The sequence below is a fragment of the Hyla sarda genome, chromosome 6, assembly GCF_029499605.1.
Source record: "Hyla sarda isolate aHylSar1 chromosome 6, aHylSar1.hap1, whole genome shotgun sequence".
Classification (NCBI taxonomy): Eukaryota; Metazoa; Chordata; class Amphibia; order Anura; family Hylidae; genus Hyla; species Hyla sarda.
In genome coordinates, this window is record NC_079194.1 from 218,661,900 (window position 1) to 218,684,278 (window position 22,379).

The 22,379-nt window shown below is 41.3% G+C and overlaps 1 protein-coding gene across 2 annotated transcripts in view; it reads right to left on the bottom strand.

Annotated features, from left to right (window-relative positions):
• Positions 1–22,379, bottom strand: part of LRP4 (LDL receptor related protein 4) — a 105,703-nt gene that overhangs the window by 12,053 nt on the left and 71,271 nt on the right. For both annotated transcript variants that reach the window (XM_056526453.1, XM_056526454.1), the window contains exons 5-35: positions 22,144–22,260; positions 21,644–21,772; positions 21,360–21,479; positions 17,502–17,627; positions 16,797–16,922; positions 16,529–16,663; positions 15,965–16,090; positions 15,089–15,319; positions 14,707–14,863; positions 14,323–14,540; positions 14,034–14,210; positions 13,793–13,915; positions 12,518–12,726; positions 11,579–11,660; positions 10,728–10,833; positions 10,440–10,641; positions 10,174–10,363; positions 9,754–9,885; positions 9,509–9,649; positions 9,306–9,392; positions 9,024–9,195; positions 8,758–8,920; positions 6,968–7,193; positions 6,540–6,843; positions 5,434–5,652; positions 5,213–5,347; positions 4,995–5,103; positions 4,749–4,893; positions 4,556–4,669; positions 3,858–3,978; positions 3,697–3,761 (exon numbers count right to left, since the gene is read on the bottom strand). In XM_056526453.1, coding sequence (XP_056382428.1) covers positions 3,697–3,761; positions 3,858–3,978; positions 4,556–4,669; positions 4,749–4,893; positions 4,995–5,103; positions 5,213–5,347; positions 5,434–5,652; positions 6,540–6,843; positions 6,968–7,193; positions 8,758–8,920; positions 9,024–9,195; positions 9,306–9,392; positions 9,509–9,649; positions 9,754–9,885; positions 10,174–10,363; positions 10,440–10,641; positions 10,728–10,833; positions 11,579–11,660; positions 12,518–12,726; positions 13,793–13,915; positions 14,034–14,210; positions 14,323–14,540; positions 14,707–14,863; positions 15,089–15,319; positions 15,965–16,090; positions 16,529–16,663; positions 16,797–16,922; positions 17,502–17,627; positions 21,360–21,479; positions 21,644–21,772; positions 22,144–22,260 — 4,707 coding nt within the window. The remainder of the gene's footprint in view (positions 1–3,696; positions 3,762–3,857; positions 3,979–4,555; positions 4,670–4,748; positions 4,894–4,994; positions 5,104–5,212; positions 5,348–5,433; positions 5,653–6,539; positions 6,844–6,967; positions 7,194–8,757; positions 8,921–9,023; positions 9,196–9,305; positions 9,393–9,508; positions 9,650–9,753; positions 9,886–10,173; positions 10,364–10,439; positions 10,642–10,727; positions 10,834–11,578; positions 11,661–12,517; positions 12,727–13,792; positions 13,916–14,033; positions 14,211–14,322; positions 14,541–14,706; positions 14,864–15,088; positions 15,320–15,964; positions 16,091–16,528; positions 16,664–16,796; positions 16,923–17,501; positions 17,628–21,359; positions 21,480–21,643; positions 21,773–22,143; positions 22,261–22,379) is intronic.

A 22,379-nucleotide genomic window follows, 5' to 3' on the forward strand; every position in this document is an offset into this window, starting at 1 on the left:
ATCAATGGCGTAGAATACCCCTATGTCCACCCCTATGCAATCCCTAATTTAGTCCTTAAATGTGCATGGCGCTCTCTCACTTCAGAGCCCTGTCGTATTTCAAGGAAACAGTTTAGGGCCACATATGGGGTATCTCTGTACTCGTGAGAAATTGCACTACAAATTTTGAGGGCTACACCAGCCTGTTAGTGTAAAAAAATAAAAAAATTTACACTAACATGCTGGTGTTGCCCAATACTTTTTATTTTCACAAGCATTAAAAGGAAAAAAGACCCCCAAAATTTGTAACGCAATTTCTCCTGAGTACAGAAATACCCCATATGTGGTTGTAAAATGCTCTGCGGGCGCACAACAAGGCTCAGGAGTGAGACCGCACTATGTACATTTGAGGCCTAAATTGGTGATTTGCACAGGGGTGGCCGATTTTACAGCGGTTCTGACATAAATGCAAAAAAATAAATACCCACATGTGACCCCATTTTGGAAACTACACCCCTCACGGAATGTAATAAGGGGTACAGAGAGCATTTACGCCCCACAGGTGTCTGACAGATTTTTGGAACAGTGGTACGTGAAAATGAAAAATTAAATTTTTAATTTGCACAGCCCACTGTTCCAAAGATCTGTCAACCGCCAGTGGGGTGTAAATACTCACTGCAACCCTTATTAAATTCTGTGAGGGGTGTAGTTTCCAAAATAGGGTCACATGTGTGTGGGGGGGGTCCACTGTTCTGGCACCACAGGGGGCTTTGTAAACGCACATGGCCCCTGACTTCAATTCCAAACAATTTTTTTCCCAAAAGCTCAATGGCGCTACTTCTCTTCTGAGCATTGTAGTGTGCCAGCAGAGCACTTGACGTCCACACATGGGGTATTTCCACACTCAGAAGAGATGGGGTTTCAAATTTTGGGGGGCATTTTGTCCTATTACCCCTTGTAAAAATTGAAAATTTTAGGGAAAACTAGCATTTTAGTGAAAAAAAAATAATAATCATTTTCACATCCAAATTTAACGAAAAGTCGTCAAACACCTGTGGGGTGTTAAGGCTCACTGGACCACTTGTAACGTGCCTTGAGAGGTGTAGTTTCCAAAATAGTATGCCATGTGTTTTTTTTTTTTGCTGTCCTGGTACCATAGGGGCTTCCTAAATGCGACATGCCCCCCAAAAACCATTTCAGCAAATTTTGCTTTTCTAAAGCTAAATGTGACTCCTTCTCTTCTGAGCATTGTAGTTTGCCCGCAAAGCATTTTACGTCCTAACATAGGGTATTTCCATACTCAGAAGAGATGGGGTTTAAAATTTTGGGGGTCATTTTGTCCTATTATCCCTTGTAAAAAAAAAAAAAATTTGAGGGAAAACTAGCATTTTAGTGAAAAAAATAAATAAATCATTTTCACATCCAACTTTAACGAAAAGTCGTCAAACACCTGTGGAGTGTTAAGGCTCACTGGACCACTTGTAACGTGCCTTGAGGGGTGCAGTTTCCAAAATAGTATGCCATTTGTTTTTTTTTTGCTGTTCTGGCACCATAGGGGCTTTCTAAATGTGGCATGCCCCCCAAAAACCATTTCAGAAAAACTCACTCTCCAAAATCCCACTGTCGCTCCTTCCCTTTTGAGCCCTCTACTGCGCGCGCCGAACACTTGGCATACACATATGAGGTATTTTCTTACTCGAGAGAAATTGGGTTACACATTTTAGGAAGATTTCTCTCCTTTTACCTCTTGTAAAAATTCAAAAACTGGGTCTGCAAGAACATGCGAGTGTAAAAAATTAAGATTAAGAATTTTCTCCTTCAATTTGCTGCTATTCCTGTGAAACACGTAAAAGGGTTAACATACCTTTTGAATGTCATTTTGAATACTTTGAGGGGTGTAGTTTTTATAATGGGGTCATTTGTGGGGTATTTCTAATAAGAAGGCCCTTCAAATCCACTTCAAACAGAACTAGTCCCTGAAAAATTTCGATTTTGAAAATTGTGAAAAATCGGAAAATTGCTGCTATACTTTGAAGCCCTCTAATGTCTTCCAAAAGTAAAAACATGTCAACTTTATGATGGAAACATAAAGTAGACATATTGTATATGTGAATCAATATATAATTTATTTGGAATATTAATTTTCCTTATAAGCAAAAGTTTCCTTATATTCAAAGTTAAAAAAAAAATGCAAAATTTTAAATTTTTTCATCAAATTTTGGAATTTTTCACCAAGAAATGATGCAAGTATCGACAAAATTTTACCACTAACATGAAGTAGAATATGTCACGAAAAAACAATCTCGGAATTCGAATGAAAGGTAAAAGCATCCCAGAGTTATTAATGCTTAAAGTGACAGTGGTCAGATGGCCGTGTCCTACAGTGAAAATTGGCTGGGTCCTTAAAGGGGTACTCCGCCCCTAGACATCTTATCCCCTATCCAAAGGATAGGGGATAAGATGTCAGATCGCCGGGGTCCCGCTGCTGGGGAGCCCCGGGATCCCCGCTGCGGCACTGCGCTATCATTACAGCAGAGAGCGAGTTCGCTCTGCACGTAATGACGCGCAATACAGGGGCCGGAGCATCGTTATGTCACGGCTCCGCCCCTCGTGACGCCACGGCCCGCCCCTTTCAATACAAGTCTATGGGAGGGGGCACGGCGGCCGTCACGCCCCCTGCCATAGACTTGCATTAAGGGGACGGGCCGTGATGTCATGAGGGGCGGAGCCATGACGTCACGCGGCTCAGTCCCCTGTATCGCTCTGTGCTGTAATGATAGCGCAGTGCCGCAGCGGGGATCCCGGGGCTCCCCAGCAGCGCCACCGCGGCGATCTGACATCTTATCCCCTATCCTTTGGATAGGGGATAAGATGTCTAGGGGCGGAGTACCCCTTTAAGGGGTTAAAGGGGTACTCTGGTGAAAAAAACTTTTTTTTTTTTTTTATCAACTGGTGCCAGAAAGTTAAACAGATTTTGTAAATTACTTCTATTAAAAAATCTTAATCCTTCCTGTACTTATTAGCTGCTGAATACTACAGTGGAAATTCTTTTCCGTTTCAAACACAGAGCTGTCTGCTGAATCACGAGCACAGTGCTCTCTGCTGACATCTCTGTCCATTCTAGGAACTGTCCGGGGTAAAAGGAAATCCCCATAGCAAACATATGCTGTTCTGGACAGTTCATGAGGCTAGGTTTCCACTTGTTTTTTTTTCTGGCAGTTTTTGGAAAACTGCTACTGCAGTTTTTGAGCCAAATTCAGAAGTGGATCCATAAGGGAGGAGAAGTATAAGTTCTTCTTTTATATTTCCTATTCCTTTTGAATACATTTCTGGCTTTGGCTCACAAACTGCAGTGGCAGTATTCCAAAAACTACCAGAAAAAAAACCAAGTGGAAACCTAGCCTAAAATGGACAGAGATGACAGCAGAGAGCACTGTGCTTGTGATGTCAGCAGACAGTTCTGTGTTTCAAAAAGAAAAGAATTTCTGCTGTAGTTTTTTAATAGAAGTAATTTACAAATCTGTTTAACTTTCTGGCACCAGTTGATTAAAAAAAAAAAAAAAAAAAAAAGTTTTTCACCAGAGTACCCCTTTAAGGGTATACGTTGAGTGCCTCCTGATTTTCTACATAAGAGGGCATAATATCAGCTATGAGACATTTTGTGTGTAATCATAAATATATAGGTGTACAGTGCTAGCTACTAGGTTCCCTTGTTACCTGCACTGGCTGGAATCGCACCATTGTGGGTACACAGTCCTTTTAATGCCTCTGCATCTGAGCAGCTGAAATAAAATTGTTAGAGAAATGGATCAGGGCAGATACTTAAACCAGTAATCACTTTTTTACATAATCCTACATATATCACACAATACTCTTACCTTCCTGCTGTCACCCCTGGTGTACTCTCTGCTTGCTCACCCTGGGTGTTAGGACTGGAAGGGCCAGAGATCTTTTCACTATTGTTTGTTGGATGAGGAGGGGATGGTAAAAATCCAGGAACTGGAAAAAAAAAAAAAGAATAAAAATTTACCTAAAATTTTTACATAGCTTGGAGAAATGTATGTGTGTATGTATGTATGTATGTATGTATGTGTGTATGTGTGTATGTTCCAGCATCACGTCCAAACGGCTAAAGATATAAGTAACATGTGCGAAGTTTCATGTTAATATGTCAACAACAAACATAGGATCAGTGATTTAACCCTTACTCACCCCCATTTGCCAGGGATAAGGGAGGCGGGGATAAGGGGAGGCGGGGATAAGGGGAGGCGGGGATAAGGGGAGGCGGGGATAAGGGGAGGCGGGGATAAGGGGAGGCGGGGATAAGGGGAGGCGGGGATATGGCAACAATATATGAGGACGGGATATGAAGTCAAAAGCTTCCTCCTTTGTTTATTTTCCTCCCCAACAAGGATTGGGAAGGAAAACCCGGGCAACGCTGGGTACTCAGCTAGTGGTATAATAAAGGGCAATACATGATTGGCAACATTGCAGCCCTTTGTTGGGGGTCTCAGGGAAAGGAAAGAAGTTGTTCTGACAAACTCAGCAATGACATAGCAAGAAGCTGGATACTCACTTGTGGAGCAGACTTCATTCACCAAATTGTCTGGACAAGCACATACAAAGTCATAACTTCGAGCAAAGCAAAGGTGGGAACAACCACCATTATTAACTCCACAGGGATTGCTTCCTAAATGGTGAATAAAGGTAAGAGTTTAGGCCATCAGTGGCTGCAATAAGGATAGCACAAAAATTGGGCTGTCACATACCAGTTTGTCTCAATGGAGACACCACAATAATGTCCATCAGTCCTTCCATGTTACCCAAAATGGTTTCTTGGCTTCTTCCAGAGTATTTGTCCACCCTCTGAATGGACTTTGTCTGCCAATCAGTCCAGTAGATCCAGCGGCCCTCCTGTTTGTTAAAAGTCATTAAAAAATAATGTAATGTATAGAAAATGTGAACAGTCTTTATTTTGTCACAGGAACAGAGAAGGGATTACCATGAATGGTTACCTGAGTGAGTGCAAATGGGTGAGACACCTGGCTGACAAGCACCTGACGGGTCTTGCCATTCAAATCTGCATTTTCTATGCGATCCAAGTGAGCATCCACCCAATAAATTCTGCAAATAATTGATTTACACAATAGATAGAAGTCAAATATACATGTATGACGTACTAAAATCATTATTTTAAACACATGCAGATTTACTATGATCCATGACCACTGACCTACGGGTGTCGTAATCCAAGGTCAGTCCATTGGGCCATCCAAGATCCGTATTAATGATGACCTTGCGGTCAGAACCATCCAAGTGAGACCTCTCAATTTTGGCCACATGACCCCAATCAGACCAAAACAAATAACTGTGACACAAATAGGGAAATTAATTTCAGTTTAGCATCCTACTCCTCAATAAAGTGAAGTTGGACACTGATCACAGCTTCCTTACCCTTTTCTTGGAAACACAGCAATTGCTCGAGGCTCATCTAGGCTGTTGTTGATCAGGACCTTCCGGTATCTCCCATCCACTCGTGACACCTCAATGGTGTTTGCACCAGTGTCTGTCCAGTATAGATTTCTTGCTACCCAATCGACAGCCAAACCATCTGTAGTCTTAAGCCCCTCGCCGATGACTGTCTCCATACCTGTTCCATCAAGATCCACTCTCCTAATGGGGCAAAAATAAATGAGTTCTATACAATGCATGAATTTTTTGACACTACAAAACCTATAGATCTGCAGGTAAATATGAGCTGTAAGGTTACATGGCAACACAAAGCCCCATATAGAAGCCTCAGACCATGGCAAAAAAAAAAAAACCTTGACTGTATAAAAAAATTTGGCGATAGTCAGGAGGTCATTTTCTCCCTATGAGTTGCGACTATAATTTTACCAAAATTTGTACGTGCAGTTTTAAGTTCCATCCCCTATATAGGCTTCATTCAAACATATGTAGTATTTCCATTTTGCAGTTGTATATGTCACTCTTACGTATACAAAAAAAAAAAAACAAAAAAAAAACCTCAGTGATGTCTATACTCTATAACTGGCATGTGGAAAGGGGCTATCCTTGTAAAAAAAAAAAAAAAAAAAACAACAACATTTAATAAAGCCAGGTAAAGAACCATAACTACATCTTGCCTGCAAAAGAAGGTCTTTTATAGGGGTTTTCAGGACTTTTCTACTCATGACTTTTCTATAGCTCTAGTTTATGTAGTGGCTGTGATTAGCTATTGCAGTGGGAGCTGATCTGCAGTAACAAAGCAAAACCACTACAAATGTACGGAGTGATCTCATTTCAGCACTGTTTTCGGTGTTTGTGTCCATGCCGCGGAACTGGAAAACTGACTGTTAGCACCCAACCAGTAACATATTCATGGCCTATCCTGGGGACAAGCTATTAATAAAAAGGTCCCAAAAAAGCCTTTTCAGATATTATCAGCGCAAGCAGTGGGAAAAATGGCTACTGGTATGTAAATGAACAGATTAAGCTGGAAGAAGAATCAATGCATGACATTTCAATATCCAACCCCAATGTGCCCCTTTGCTCTGCACCTGATTACATCCAGGAAAACATCTGTGTAGTAGATTTTGCCCTCTACACTGTCATAATCCAGAGAAATGACGTTGTTCAATTGTTTAATGGGAACATAAACATCAGTGTAGTCATCTGTGTCCAGAGAGATACGACGAATGGAATCTCGGCTGGAGAAAAGTAGGAAGGTATCAGGTGATGGGTCACATGTTCTGCCATCATCCTTCAGTAAAATGCCAGTGGGGCAAGCACACGAGTAGCTGGAAGGATTCGGTAGGCAGAGGTGGGAGCAGCCACCATTTTTGTCCCCACACTTGTTGTACCCTATAGGGGTAAAGAGAAAGAAATCAGAAGCCAGATACAGAAAGAAAGCAAGGAAACAAGACACCAGTGGTATACTATGACCCACTATAAGTACTTCAAGACTTCAGACGATTAATAAACTGACCTAGAGCATGAGTCCGGTCAATTGCTTGAATATCCATCAGCCCGGGAAGATTGTCTCTGACCACAATAACATTTGCTCCTGTGTCTTTATCTGCCCTTTGGATTTTGCGAGTCTGCCAGTCTGTCCAATAGATATGTGCTCCAAGGAGAGTTAAGCCATATGGATGCTGGACAGGAGATACCAAGATTCGTCGGTTCCTTCCCATCAAATCTGAGGCCTCTATTCTCTGGATAGGAAAGGAAAAAGGCGTTTAGGAATAAAAATGGAAGACTCCAATACAGTACCTGTTCCTGGGTCACAGACATCAAATATAGAAAAGTAAAGTGGAAAGCATTTAGTATATTAGCTAAATAGCTTTCCTAAATAACAGGCCAAAAGTGGTGAATTCATATTTTTTAACAGGGTTGCAATTTGACTTTAAGATTATAAATCATAACATAAACAGGGAGATTTTACTTGTAAAGTACATGTTCCCAACCCCCTGGTGCACTGTGACGGCGGACCTGGATCTTCATAATAACACTTTATATACTCTGCAGAGGCTCAGCACAGCGGGGAAAGGCATTACAATTAAGATCCAGGCCAAAAAACACAGTTCACCAGGGGGCTTGGGAGCTCTCCTCATGCACCAAGCTCCACATTGGAATATACTGAAAACCATGAATTACTGAAGGCACCAAATGAGAAATGGTAAGTATGATTGTCATCTGCGTCACTCAGCACTACAAGCCTGTACCAACAGGTTAGTGCGGCTGACACTGATGACATGATTTGATTTAGCTGTTTAAATATATGATGCCCGCACTATACAGTCTATGGTGTCTGAAGCCCTGCGCAAGTCATTGTATAGTGGAAGTGTTAAGTAACTCGGCTCCTATTGAAGTGAACTAGGCATTCGCTAAATGTCAGCACCCCACTAATCAATGATTAATGGCTTATCCTGTGGATAATCCAAAAGGTCCTGGAAACCCCCTTTAATAAAATATGTTTAACATATAAACCTGATTTAAACAATAGGTCATTTTCTGATTACCGTAAATATACTCTAGTACAAGCCGAGTTTTTCAGCGCGATTTTTCGTGCTGAAATGCCCACCTTGGCTTATAATCGAGTGAAAATTGCTTCAGGCATACCGGTGGAAGGTGGGCCAAGCCGTCCATCTTCGCTGCAGGGACCGTCCGCATTTCGTTGGGAAGGGCGAGCCAGTCTGGGCTTTCCATCTTCACCGAGTGGCCCTCTTCTCCACGCCGGCCCCAGACTAGCGACGCTGCCGCGCGGGGACATCCATGTGCAGGGATGCCCCTGACGTCACGGATGTCTGCTATGCACGGACGTCTCTGCGCGGCGTCGTAGTCAATGCAGCATCACTAGTCTGGGGCCGGCCGGGAGCGGAGAAGAGGGCCTCCCGGTGAAGATGGATGGCCCGGACCGGCTCACCCTCCCCACCATTATGCGGATGGTCCCTGCAGCTACTAGGCAACAGGAAAGGACCGAGAGAGCAACAACTGGGGAGGTGAGTAGACAACGAAAAGGGGATCTGGATAATGACAGGGGGTGATGATGACAGGGGGGGGGGGGGGGGGGTTTGACAAGGGGTGGTCTACATGATGAAGGGTAATGATGAAAGGGGGAGGGGGATGATTTATTTCCCACCCGAGGCTTATACGTGAGTCAAAGTTTTCCTAGGTTTTGGGGGGTGAAATTAGGGGCCTCAGCTTATATTCAGGTCGGCTATATACTGTATACATTTCCTTTAAAATGCCACCCACTGAAGTTAGCTGTTAACCTACCTCGGTATGTGCATCGGCCCACAGAAGCTGAGAACCAGCTTTATCTACTGCCAGTCCATTGGGCCAACCTAAGTTCATACTGATCAACACCTTCCGGTCTGAACCATCCATTCCTGCTCTTTCCAGCTTGGCATTCTCTCCCCAGTCTGACCAGTACATATATCTAACAGAAGTAAAAAAAATAATGTAAACTATTTATATGGTACCATTCCCCAGACAAGTAAATAGGGGTATAAACATTTCTTACTTAAAGTTTGTTCCCTTACCCCATTTCATGATACAAGGCAATGGCTCTGGGGCTTCCCAGATTTTGCCAAACAAGCACCTTTCTCATGGAACCATCCAAATTTCCCACTTCAATTCTGTTGGTACCAGTGTCTGTCCAATATATTTTACGACCTATAGGGTCCACCGCCAGACCATCTGTGGTCACCAAGCCTGAAATTGAAAAGTGGCTTTCAGTTATTATGGAAGAATAAAAAAAATTAAGTAACATCAATGTTCTTGTAGGTACACTTTTGCACAGTTACTATGGAATGATTTATTACCAGTGGTTATTATATCTTGGGGATTTGATCCATCAAGAGCTGCTCGGCTAATTTTACGAAGTGTGCTGTCTGTCCAGTACGCCATGCCTGCAAGGAAAAAAGGATCATGAACCGGCAGATCAACAACTTTCTGTCTAGAATTCCCCATCTTCTCTCTGATCCCTGGATATACTCATGTTTGATAAACTATCACGATAACTCACCCTCAACAGGATCCACACTAACAGCAATTGTGTTCTTCATGGTCACATTGATAGGAAGCACAACATCAGCAAAATATGGGATATCCAAAGATACAGAGCGGATGTCTGTCCTCCTCGCAAAGATAAGGAAACGATCCATGCCTGAAAAAGCAAGAGCAGAAAAGGGATTACACACATAACATCCCATGTTATAAATAATGATTAAAAAAATGTATAATAATTATAAATATATACATATAAATCACCTGAGGAACAGGTTCTGCCATCTGCTAGAAGGTTTACCCCAGTGGGGCAGGCACAGCTGTGGCCTTTTGGGTAGGGAGAGAGAAGACAGATATGGCTGCAGTCACCATTGTTTATGGAGCAAGCTGAGTGAACTGTGGGACAAAAAAAGAACAAATTATTTCTCACATTCTATTTAGCATGGCTGTATACAGGACATATGTCTCCAGAGGGTCACAATCAGGTTGTTATTAAAGAGAGAAAGCAAAGCTCATACAATATGCTGTAGAAGCAGTACATGCAAAAGTAAGGAACATTTTTACTAAAGACAAATTCAGAAAATATTTTTTTTTCTTTACTGCACCATAAGTACAAAGAAAGGACCAAAAAATAAGCTTTAAACAGAAAATAAAATAGGAAAATGAATAGATATTTTTTTATACCTTTCGGACGTTGGCGGTGGAACACATGAATATCCATAAGATTCTCCAGGTTCTCTCTTACAGTTTTCCTGTCAAGGCCAGTCTTTCGATCTGCACTCTCAATGCTCTTAGTTTGCCAGTCTGTCCAGTAAATCCGGTCTTCATACAGGGTGAGACCAAAAGGATGAGGGAGGTCTGTACCAATGAGTATCTAAAACAAGACAACAAGACATTACTCCTCCAGTCCATGAACATCTTAATTTTGTAGTGATTTAGTGACAACTCACCGTGCGATCAGCACCATCAAGTTTGGCTGTTTCTATGGTTTTCATTCCAGCATCAGCCCAGTAAAGCCTCTCGGACTCGTAATCAATGGCCAGGCCATTGGGCCAAGTAAGGTTGGAGGAGATTATGACCATACGTCCAGAAGCGTCCATCCCAGCACGCTCTATCTTAGGATTGGCTCCCCAGTCTGTCCAGTACATGAACCTACAGTGGACAACAAATTGTATTGCTCAGACAATCTCACTATTATAACAGTTTATGAGAGTTACAAGATAAAGAAAAATTCTTACCCGCCAATAGGATCCACCACAATGTCCCTTGGTCTGTCTAGGTTCTCCCAGATAAGTACACTGCGGAGTGAGCCATCAGTGTTGGAAACTTCTATCCGGTCTGTCCCTAAGTAAGAGTACACACAAGATGGAACAAATATGGAAACAGCGCAGCTACGTCCTGGCCTATATTAACGTATTTCTCATGTAGTCTAACCACTGGCAATGTTAAAGTAGCTTTTAAAATAAACTATATTAATATGGAATACTAGCTAATAATAGTAATGAACATACAATAAAAGAAATCAAACAATTTATTCAATATTTTATTGAAGGGAATGTTTGATTAAAACAATCCCTTTGTTAGAAGTGCCCTTCCCCAATAATAAGCCAATAACAGGGTGAACCATTGGCCTCCAGCAATCAGTTTTATTCTGTAAACCCAACAGCAATTTCTCTGCTGCCCCACAAAAGGATAAATGAGGTATTACATCGGTTTCATTTAAATCAGGTCGGATATTTATATAGAGGACATGGACCTGTGGGGTTCATTCTTTGGTCCATCACCCTGACTGTTTTATTTTTAAACCAACAGTCCCCTGCAACCCAGTTCCTGCTGTTGGAAGTAGTGGGGACCAGAACAGCAGCAGATTAGGGCAGGTAAGTATGCTTACTTTTTAAAGCACCAAGACTAGCTTTAAAAAAAAAAAATATATTATATATATTTTATTACTATATAGATATTTAGTGCTAAAACACTCCTTTAATACTAATAAATTAGTTAAAAGCATTACGTTTCTATTACTAGACTTGCTAAAACTCTCATAGACCTTTCGCAATAGATACAGGATCTTAGTGCCTATATGAAGTACCTGCATCCGTCCAATATAGTTTCTGTGTCACCCAGTCTATAGCCAACCCAGCAGGACTTTCTAAGCTGGTCTCTATTATGACCTGGTGAGAAGAAAGACAAAATTAAGATTCATTTTCAAGATGTACCAGTCTGGTAACTTGCCAGATATTATATCTGCACTACTCCATAACCACATCCCCATAAAAGAGACTAACCTGGGTATATAAAATAAAAAGATGGGCACTTTTAAAGCCTCTTGACCATGACTAGTAAAAACAGCAACATTTCTTTAATCCAATAAAGGGACTTTTTATCTTTCTACTCATTCCCTTTGTATTCCCTTGCTGGAGGCCTACATATGGAGCATACTGATGCATAAAGAGGACTACTTAGACTTTTATGTTTGCAGGCTTACAGCAGGGGAATACATATTCACAATAAGAATCTTTTTAACCTATTTAATGATTTTAGTTTAAGGGGATTAACCGTACCTGATGTTTAACATTATGAGATTATAGATTTTTGGATGATCACAGAAATTATACATTTACTTTTAAAAGTAAAGAACTAAGAGGAATACAAAACGTAATTGGTTCTCTTTGCTTAATTTTCTAGTTCAATATTATCACGTGGTTCCAGGAGATACAATGTATAACCAGAATTTCTGGATTACCAGAGTAAGAACATTTTACATTAATACTTTCCTGTTGCACAGATCAAAGTGTACACTCTCAGGGGAGATTTATGAAAACCTGTCCAGAGGAAAAGTTGCTGAGTTCTTTCATTTTTCAGAGGCCTTTTCAAAAATGAAAGAAGCGATCTGATTGGTTGCTATGGGCAACGCCGCAACATTTCCTCTGGACAAGTTTTGACAAATCTCATCCTCCATCATTATGTTAACCAATAGTAATAAGAACAGGGTACAATCTGTTATTTAGTATACTATCCGTCCTCTCACCTCCTGACCGCTGCCATCAGACTTTGCACGGTTGATGGAATCTGAATTTGTGTCTGTCCAGTACATGAAGTCATCTGCAGAATCCCAGTCCAGTGCAACAGCGCTGCGTACATTGGACAGTGGGATGACAAAATCGGAAAAGTCACTGGTGTCAAAGCTGATCCTCCGGATGTCCGTCCTTCGGGCAAAAAGCAGGAACTTGTCAAGACCTGATCAAAGGTCAAAGGTCATCATCTTAATTCTTCAGCATCAAAATGGCATAAAGAGCAAATGCAGGAATTTGGGCCATAGTAAGGGTGGAAACTCAACGTATTAAAATAAGACTACAAAATCTAAGTATTAGTTTAGTGCATGATCTGCTTGGACCCTTGTGGGTATTCCTAAGAGATCTTTAAATCATTGCTTTAATTTATATAAAAAAAAGAAAAGAAAGAAAAACTAAAAACTTTACACCGCTGTGAGCAAGAGTTTAAGAGTGAAGGGCACTGCCGCACAATACACTGGCTTATAGCTCTTGATCCCAGCGGGTCTAAACTTTTAGCAATAAACCACATGTAAACCATCTATGATGAAATATAAAATTATATATTTATTTTTTAAGAAAGAATTAGCAGTTTTGCGAATTGTCCTTTAAAGGGTACCTGAAGTAAAATGCAGGCATCATGTTATAGAGAAAGAGGATCCAAGCAGATTATTAAATACAGTTTTATAGGAAGAGTGCGAGGATAACTTGTCAGTAATTTATGTCAATCTCTGGTCTTTCTGGACTAATGTGGCCTGCCCTACTTTGTGAATGACATCTTTCTATGTGCACATTTTTAATGGTCAATGACTGAGTAGGACCGCCCCCAAGCCCAGAATGAGCCGAGATTTACATGAATTAGTAAATTATCTTGGAACTTTTCCTACAAAACTATATATCAATCTGCTCAGTTCCTTTTGCTCTATAATATTATGCTTACAGATTGGACTGCTTATTCCAAAACAGGTCCTCTTTAAAGAATATTTACAGTGTTTTTTGTTTAAGGATTAGAAAACCATATCCACCTTCTTTCAAAAAGAGCACCACACCAGTAGTCAGGTTGTGTGTGGTAAGCAGAGCCTCATTAACATCTATAGAACTGATCTTCAATACCACAAACCAAAATAAGAACAAGAGTGGCAATGTTTTTGCGAGAACCAGCTGTGTTTTTCTAATCCTTGCTAACTACTTTAACCTGTAAACCGTATAATATTTAAAAAAGACAAAAAAACTCTTAAGTAGATAATACTTACTTAATGCACAGGTCTTGGATGCAGTCTTTCGGAAACCAGTGGGGCAAGCACAGGTAAAGGAGTCTCCACTGGGTAAACACAAGTGGGAGCAGCCCCCATTATTGGTTCCACAGCGGTTCTTTCCTGTAGAAAAACAAGTAAAAGGAATAATTTTTTAGATGTTTTGCCAGATGTTTAAAGGCAAAAAGGAAAAGCAAAAAAAAGCAAAAAAAAATGAAAGATTTGGGCTGTATTAGTTCACCTGCAGGCTGCCTCTGTGGGTGCAGGGTATGGATGTCCATAGGGAAGTGCAGCTTGCTTCGTATCACCTCTTGGTTCTTGCCAGTGAACTTATTGGCACTGTTTATACTTTTCGTGTGCCAGTCAGTCCAGTAAAGACTGTCCTCAAATACAGTGATAGCAAATGGATGAGGAAGACCTGCAGAAAACAGATCAGCAACTGAATTATAAGCAATGTAATAAAGAGTTATATGGGCTACAAGTAAATTGTGACAAGAAGACAACTGCATGATTTTGCAGGCAGTTCCAACCTTGGTTTATCACGGCTTTCCGGTTGGATCCATCAAGATCTGCTCTCTCAATGACATGGTGCTTAGCATCAACCCAGTACATTCGTCTCCCAGCATAATCGATGGTCAGTCCATTTGGCCAGAAGAGATGAGTATCAGCAATGATTCGCCTGTTTGAGCCATCCATGCTGGAATATTCAATACGTGGTGTATTACCCCAGTCTGTCCAGTAGATGGTACTATAAGGACATAAAGATGCAGGTTTATTAGACAACAAAGAAAACAGTACGATATTAGTGTTATCAAAATTTAGAACATTAACATGTAATAAAACAGCTAAAAAACTTTAAAATTGTCTGACAACAAATGAAAGTTTTCACAGATTACAGAACACCATACACGTACCCATCCATTGGGTTCAAAGCTATGGCTCGAGGTTTCTCCAGGTTGTTCCAGAGGACAACCCTACGATGAGTCCCATCTAGATTAGATACTTCAATACGAGAGGTTCCAGAGTCTGTCCAAAACAGCTTGTCATGGATCCAATCAATGGCCAAGCCCCCTAGAAGACGGATAAAATGATTTACTCTTTACTATAGGTATATCATCTCACCACAAGCTGGAAATTAGATCTCACTACAGCCTAGGGTCAAAATGTGTAACCTGAAAATAGGAGTCCCTATTGATTAGCTGGTTAAAGGAAAGCATGTAGACCGGGCATGTGTAACCCGTTCCCAAATCTTTACAAAGCCATTTAGTTCTTCCTTTCAACTGCCCCAAAACGCACCTGGACTCTCAAGACCAGTGGACACCACCTCCTGCACATTGCTACCATTCAGGTTGGCGCTCATGATTCGATCCAGTGTGACATCTGACCAGAAGACCAACTCATGTTGATGGTGGAAATCCAAGGCAATAGCATTTTCAAGATTATTAAGAAGAAGAGTATATTCCGAACGATGTGGCAAAACTTGGCGAATGTCGATCCTATTGGCAAAGAGTAGAACTGGTTCTGGCCCTAAAAAAATAAATAAATAAAAAAATATAAATCTCTTACTATCTTACAGTCATACACAAAGATTAGCTTCAAAAAAATCAATGCCTTTGGACTGCCCATGGAACCCCTTATTGTCTCATCACTGGGGGTCTAACTACTGGGGCACCAACTTGTCCATAGTCATCTTTCCAGCAAATAAGAATGCGCCCTTCCACTCCAGTTGTCTATGAGGCTGACAGACAGCTGAGTACAGCACAATAAGGAGAAGCCAGGGGTTGGTGTTCCCATGCCGGTCAGTAGCAGGGCCCCCAGTGATAAGACATTTATCACCTATTCTGTGGATAGGTGATAAAGGGCCATTACCTAAATCCTATATATATATATATATATATATATATATATATATATATATATATATATATATATATATTATTTATATATATATATATTATAGTAAAGTAAATAATCAGGCACTCAAGATCTAGTTACGAATTCCTTAAATGCATTTGATTAGACTGCAGGTTCAATAATCCATAAAAAAAATCTATTACAGAAAATCTGGATTATTGAACTTTTACTATATTGTTACAAAAAAACACATTAGTGCAAATTATACACTGTGAAACTTCAAAGATGGCGTAGGATGGGCTTACAGAGAGATCTTACCCAAAGCCTTGCAACTACGTTTATCTGGTCTTAGTTGATATCCCGTCTCACAAAAGCACTGGAAGCCACCTTCTGTGTTACTGCAGCCTTGGCTACAATAACCTTCCTCTGCACACTCATTCACATCTGTGGGGATTGGGAATACAACCATTAAACCAATCCAATTCAGCGGTTCCAACCTCCCACCCAGGAGATTCAGTTTAAGATAAACTCTATTCTCTCAGATTGCAGGTTATAGGATTGTTTGTAATTTTTCCTAAAGAGAGTTGTACACTGTAAGAAACATGGGCTGTGCCTAGTATTGCAAGTCAGCCTCATTTAAGTCAAAGGGGTTGACCTGCAATACTAGAGAAAAAAGTGGTGTGGTTTCTAGTCTTAGGATAGGCCACATTCACAGCAGGCACAGTTCTGTACAGCTGTACCTGCTTCTTGAACAGGTTGTAGTACCAGGCACCGTCACACAGAGATGTCCCCTATAGCTACCATTGCCCCTTAAAAGCCGGAAATGTTTCTATAAACAAAAATCAGATGATCACTTCTGCTGTATAAATTATTCTCCCTTACCTTGACATGATCGACCATCCTCCATAAGCTTGTATCCAGTCTGACAAGTACATTGTACAAGCCCCCGTACAGTCTGGCACTTCTGAGCACAGCCTCCATTGTTGTGGTTGCAGTTCTCATCTCCGGTACGAGGCCCTACAAGTGAGCGAATGATCAATTCTGTATTACTGGTCATACTCCAACAAGAAAACAGAAGCAACAAATTACAGGGAAAAGTTGCTGTATAAGAGATGTGAGGTGTAGTACAGACTAGCAGAGTTATACTCACTGCAGTTTTGGTGTGGGCTCTCGTCGCTTCCATCACCACAGTCATTGACTCCATTGCACAGTTTTCTATGCCCGATGCAGCGGCCATTGCTGCACAAGAACTGGTCCTGAGCACACTGTGGGGCTCCTATCATGAAGTACCAATAAGGTATCATTTAGTATCATTAAAGTATCATAAAGTATCAAAGTATCATTGAGAAAATGCAACTGGTACAAATAAATCCATAGACTTGTTAAAAACAAATTTAGTAAAAAGGGGAAGGTATCATCACCCTTATTCCCATCTACCTTCCTACCATGACCTCCCTCTATTTACGTCCATGTCTGACCCTTCATTTCTGCCTAACCCTCACAAGCAGCATCCTCCCCTATCTGACCTGATTTCACACTGCCATTGCGCCTTGTCCAGAATGGCCATTAAGCTCTATTTTTTTTGCCTTTAAGTCCATTATCTGGACAGGGCACAACGGGTACCCGATGGATCCCATTATAGTTAACGGGGTCCTCCTGGCGGCCGTTGTTTTGTAGCGGCAGTAGCGGGAGAAAAAGACGGCGCTATTCTCCCCAGGTTTTCTAACGGCCGTCACACTGCCGTGTCATAACGGCAGTGTGAAAGCAGCCTTACTTTCTCATTTGAAACCCTAAACTGCATATCCCTATCAGTTTACCCGCAAGCAATGTATTTTTATGCCCATTCAGAATTTACCAGTTTTTTCACATTCCATCTCATCGCTATTATCAGAACAGTCATCTTCACCATCACATCTCCAGGACAATCGCACACATCGGCCTGTGCCACACCGAAACTGATCAGCTGTACACACTGAGGTCGCTGTGGGATTTAAACACAAAGTGACCTCCGATTACAATTTATTATTACAATTACTAACGGGATGTATCTAAACAAGCTGCTTTTTCGATGTATATTTAAGATTATAGAAAAACTGCTACAAAAATCTGCCAAAGTTACACAATGGGGGTTATTTACTAACTTATTCCTTATTCCTGTTTTTTTTATCGGGTTTTGCTGCTGAATTATGGCGCACAATCTGTGCCCTAGATTTTGCGCCCAAAAACCAAATGAACCCGAAGGGGAAACACTGCAAAAACACCTCTCGGGAAAAAAAAAAAAAAACACTTAGTAAATCAACCCCAATATCTAAATTGTAGCAAAACTAGTGCATTTTGTTCCTGTAACCTGCTGTTTCTTTCACACTTTTTGGTCCAACCGCAATTTAAAAAAAATATCTTGTCAAGTAAATACAACCCTAAAAGTCAGATTTTCTACCTTTACAAACAATATAAAAAAAAAAAAAAAAAAAGTGTTTGCCGTTCAAAACAATTTAGCAAGATATACAGCATATTGATATAAACACATGACTGCATGTCATGTTGGCTTTGAATTAGGGATCGACCGATTATCAGTTTTGGACATTATCGGTATCAGCAATTACCTTGCCGATATGCCGATAATGCCCCGGCCAGAGACGACCATCGCCGCCGCTGCCCCATTGCCTCTCCCCATCCTCTGCCCACATACCGCTGCCCCATTGCCTCCCCCCATCCTCTGGCCACATGCTGCTGCCCCATCGCCCCCCCCCCCCCCCCCATCTTCTGCCCACATACCGCCGCCGCCCCCCCATCCTCTGCCCACATACCGTCGCCGCCCCATCATCCCCGGTGTTATAATTACCTGTTCCCGGGGTCCGCAATCCTTCTGGCTCCTGCGCTGCGTAATGAAGAGTGACAGCGCAGGACGCCGACGGAGCCAGAAGGATCTCGAACTCCTGGGAACAGGTAATTATAACACCGGGGATGGGGGGAGGAGGTATGTGGGCAGAGGATGGGGGGGGGGCGGCATGTGGGGGTGGGTGGGGGGTAGGCAATGGGGCAACTGTGGTGGTTAGACTCAGGACAGGCAGGGGGAGAGAAGCGGGCGGCGGTGGCAGTCTCTGGCCCGGCAAAAGCCGCTGCAATTCATTGATTTAAAGCGCCCACTTTAAATCATTGATCTGCAACGGCTTCTGCCCCCCCCGGGGGGGGGGGGGGGGGGTTGAAATAGCCGATAACTTATACTGATATTCCGGTATAAGTTATCGGCTATCGACCGGAAAGGTGACAGATTATCGGTATGGGTATCGGCCCTAAAAAATCGTTATTTGTCGATCCCTACTTTGAATGTTTGAAGTGTAAAATATTTTAGCTCGTTTCTGCTTGGACTAGAACTAGATTTTTTCGCACTTTAGTTGTACAACTAATCCGTAAATTGTTTCTCCTTGCTGCTGTCAGTAAATCAGAATATTCAATAGCCCAAAATATAGGAAATGAGTCATCAGAAAAGGACATTGTTTAAATCAAGTTTTTATGTTAACCAATTTGTAAGAATTTTTGGTGACTTTTTTCCAAATTTTTGGAATTTTACTTTTTCTTTAAAGAATTCTGAAATGTCGCTATTTTCATTTTGGCCACTAGGCATAAAACTAAGTTGAAACTATCTTTTTTTGTCTGCGATAAGGAGGAGGCTGCTGGAAAGTGATCTGCACAGCATTACAGTGAAAGGGGAATTCTCTCTATATAGGTCACTAAGCATACCCGGAAGGCCTTTCCCATTCATTTCAATGGGACAGCTCCTGTCTATTATTGCATATGTCTATGGGGCTTGCAGTAAAGCATCTCTCTAAAATTTGGTAACTAGAACTCAAGATGGCACCTCCATAATAATGTACATAAAATTACATTTTAACTACAAATCAGAAAATGGAAACAAATTAGAAGGGAAAAAACATGTTTAAAGCGGTACTCCGGTGGAAAAAAAATAGAAACCTTTTCAAATTATCTGGTGCCGGAAAGTTATACAGATTTGTAGATTACTTCTATTTAAAAATCTTAATCGTTCCAGTACTTATCAACTGCTGTATGTTCCAGAGCAAGTTGTGTAGTTGTCCAGTCTGACCACAGTGCTCTCTGCTGACACTTCTGTCTGTGTCAGGAACTGTCCAGAGCAGGAGATATTTGCTATGGGGATTTGCTTCTATTCTGGACAGTTGCTGACATGAACAGAGGTGGCAGCAGAGAGCAGTGTAGTATACAGCAGTTGATAAGGACGGGAAGGCTTAAGATTTTTATGTAGAATTAAATTTACAAATTTATTTAACTTTCTGGAACCAGTTGATTTAAGAGAATTTGCGTCAATATGGTGTCAAATTTATTAAAAGGTGCATGTCTCTGGTATATCTTCTGCCGTCTTACAGACAGAAAATGAAGACTATTGGAGAGATTTATCATTTCCTGTGCAGAGAGAAAGTGGAGGAATTGCCCATAGCAACCAACCAGACTACTACTTTTAATTTTCTCATTGGTTGATATGGAGAACTACACAAATCTTCCTCTACACAGGTTTGGATAAATCTCCCCCTATGGCAAATATTCATGTAAAACTTTTGGGCCATTTTCTGTCTTTAGTAACATTTAATCCGACAAAGTAAATGGCCATATATTCCCCCAGTTAACCCTGCGAGAAAAAGGTCACATTTTTGCACAAATACGCTGTGCACCAAAATTTGCTACAACATCACCAATGATGCATACATCATTTAATAAATTCCCCACAGTTTAAATGCAGTGAGTAAAAGCCCGTTCTGACCTAGGCCCAGCTCGCACCGCTGAAGGGCGCTTTACAACACTTAACAAGCCAAGTACTCATGTCTGCTGGACATACTTTCAGACTATGAATGTAAACAATAACCCCATTAAATGACAGCAAGTTGAGAGTTTTAAATACTTGGATAATGTAACCATATATTAGAATAATGCAGAACCCGCCATTTATATTAAATTGCACTAAATTGAACAACCCCTTTAATAACAGTAATGTGACTAGAAGAAGCCTATGGTCAACTTAAAGGAGGTATCGGTTTATAAAGAACAATATCTCGTCTATCAATGAGCTTAAAAGGGGTCCTCTGCTCTTAGACATCTTATCCCCTATCCACCTGATATGCGATAAGTGTCTGATCACAGGGAGTCCAGCCACTGGGACTACGGTAAGCCACATGCATGGAGTGATCTCTGCTCCATGCTGGATTAATGGCGACCACAGCACGAAGCAGACACACCCCCTGCATATATCTCTTTGGGTGATATGGAGATACACAATCGCTGTATCTTCATCTCTCCCATAGATGTGAATAGAGGGGGTGTGACAACCATGGCCACCCAAAGCCTAGCACAGCCTTTGTATAGAGGATAAGAGGTCTATGACCAGAGTACCCCTTTAAGCCGAGAGTGGCTACAAAGCCTATCAGGACCAGCTAACATGTTCACAGACAATTTATTGATTTAAGTAGACAACATTAAATGCTTTGTTTGTCCTGTGGAGGCGCTGCATGGTGACTAAACATTGACTGCAAGGTTTTCACCAAAATTACAGCTGACTGCTGGAGACACCAAGAGCTGGGACACCATGTGACATACAAATCATTTTTAAAGGTCTGTTTATAATGGGGAACCCCTACAAAATTAACAGGAGCTGAAAGAATTCAGAAGACATATATTATATGCTTACTGCAGTTTCTCTCATCTGATTGATCATCACAGTCCGCGTCCCCATCACAGCGCCAGCCCGAGTTGATACACAGTCCACTGTTGCACATAAATTCCCCAGAGCGGCATGGTTGATGGGATGCTGCAAAGTTAATAAAGATCAGCTGAATAAAGTAGCAAAGGACAGAAACTAACCACAGTAAAGGAAAGCAAAGGAGGACTAAAAAAAGGTAAGTAGCATTAGACACGACAGGATACCAGAGAAAACTTGGGAGGATGTGACAGAAGAGACACAGAAATACTCACAGCAATCTGATTCATCAGACCAGTCTCCGCAGTCGTCATCACCATCACAGTGGTAAATGTCCAAAATGCATCGTCCATAGGCACACTGAAATTCTTCTGAGCTGCAGCTCGGGGTTGGAACATCAGATGCTGGGGGAGACACCAAAATCAAGTCTGTGGCTACACCAAAGTACTATATGATCCAATCATTCACAACAACCAGAGACAGACATCTACTACATAGGCAACTTGCAAAATCATAAGAAATCACATTCCAATGGGTAGATCCCATAAAAAATAAATAAATAAAATAAGAAGAGTGTTGCACTATTACGTTCCTTTGACTTCTTGTGAAAACCTTCCTGAAGACATTAAAACAACTACATTTTCTTAAACAGCACAAGCTCTAAGCCCATCACGAGAATACAGGTCATCAGCGCCAAACTCCATACACCTCGCCATAATATTACCCTGTCAATCTGCCACACCTGAAGAGAAAAGAAACATCAGCAAATACTTACGACAAGACTCCTCATCGGATCCATCCTTGCAGTCAGTGTCTCCATCACAAAACCAATGTTCAGCAATGCAGCTTCCATCAGAGCAACCAAACTCTTTCTCTGAGCATTTCCTCATATCTATAAAAGGAAAGAAGACTAAGTAACGATGACTACATTTCTCCACAGCCCTTACATTAATTTACGTTACATCATTCATGTATTACTCAACAACAAGCTAAACATTTCATTTGAATTTG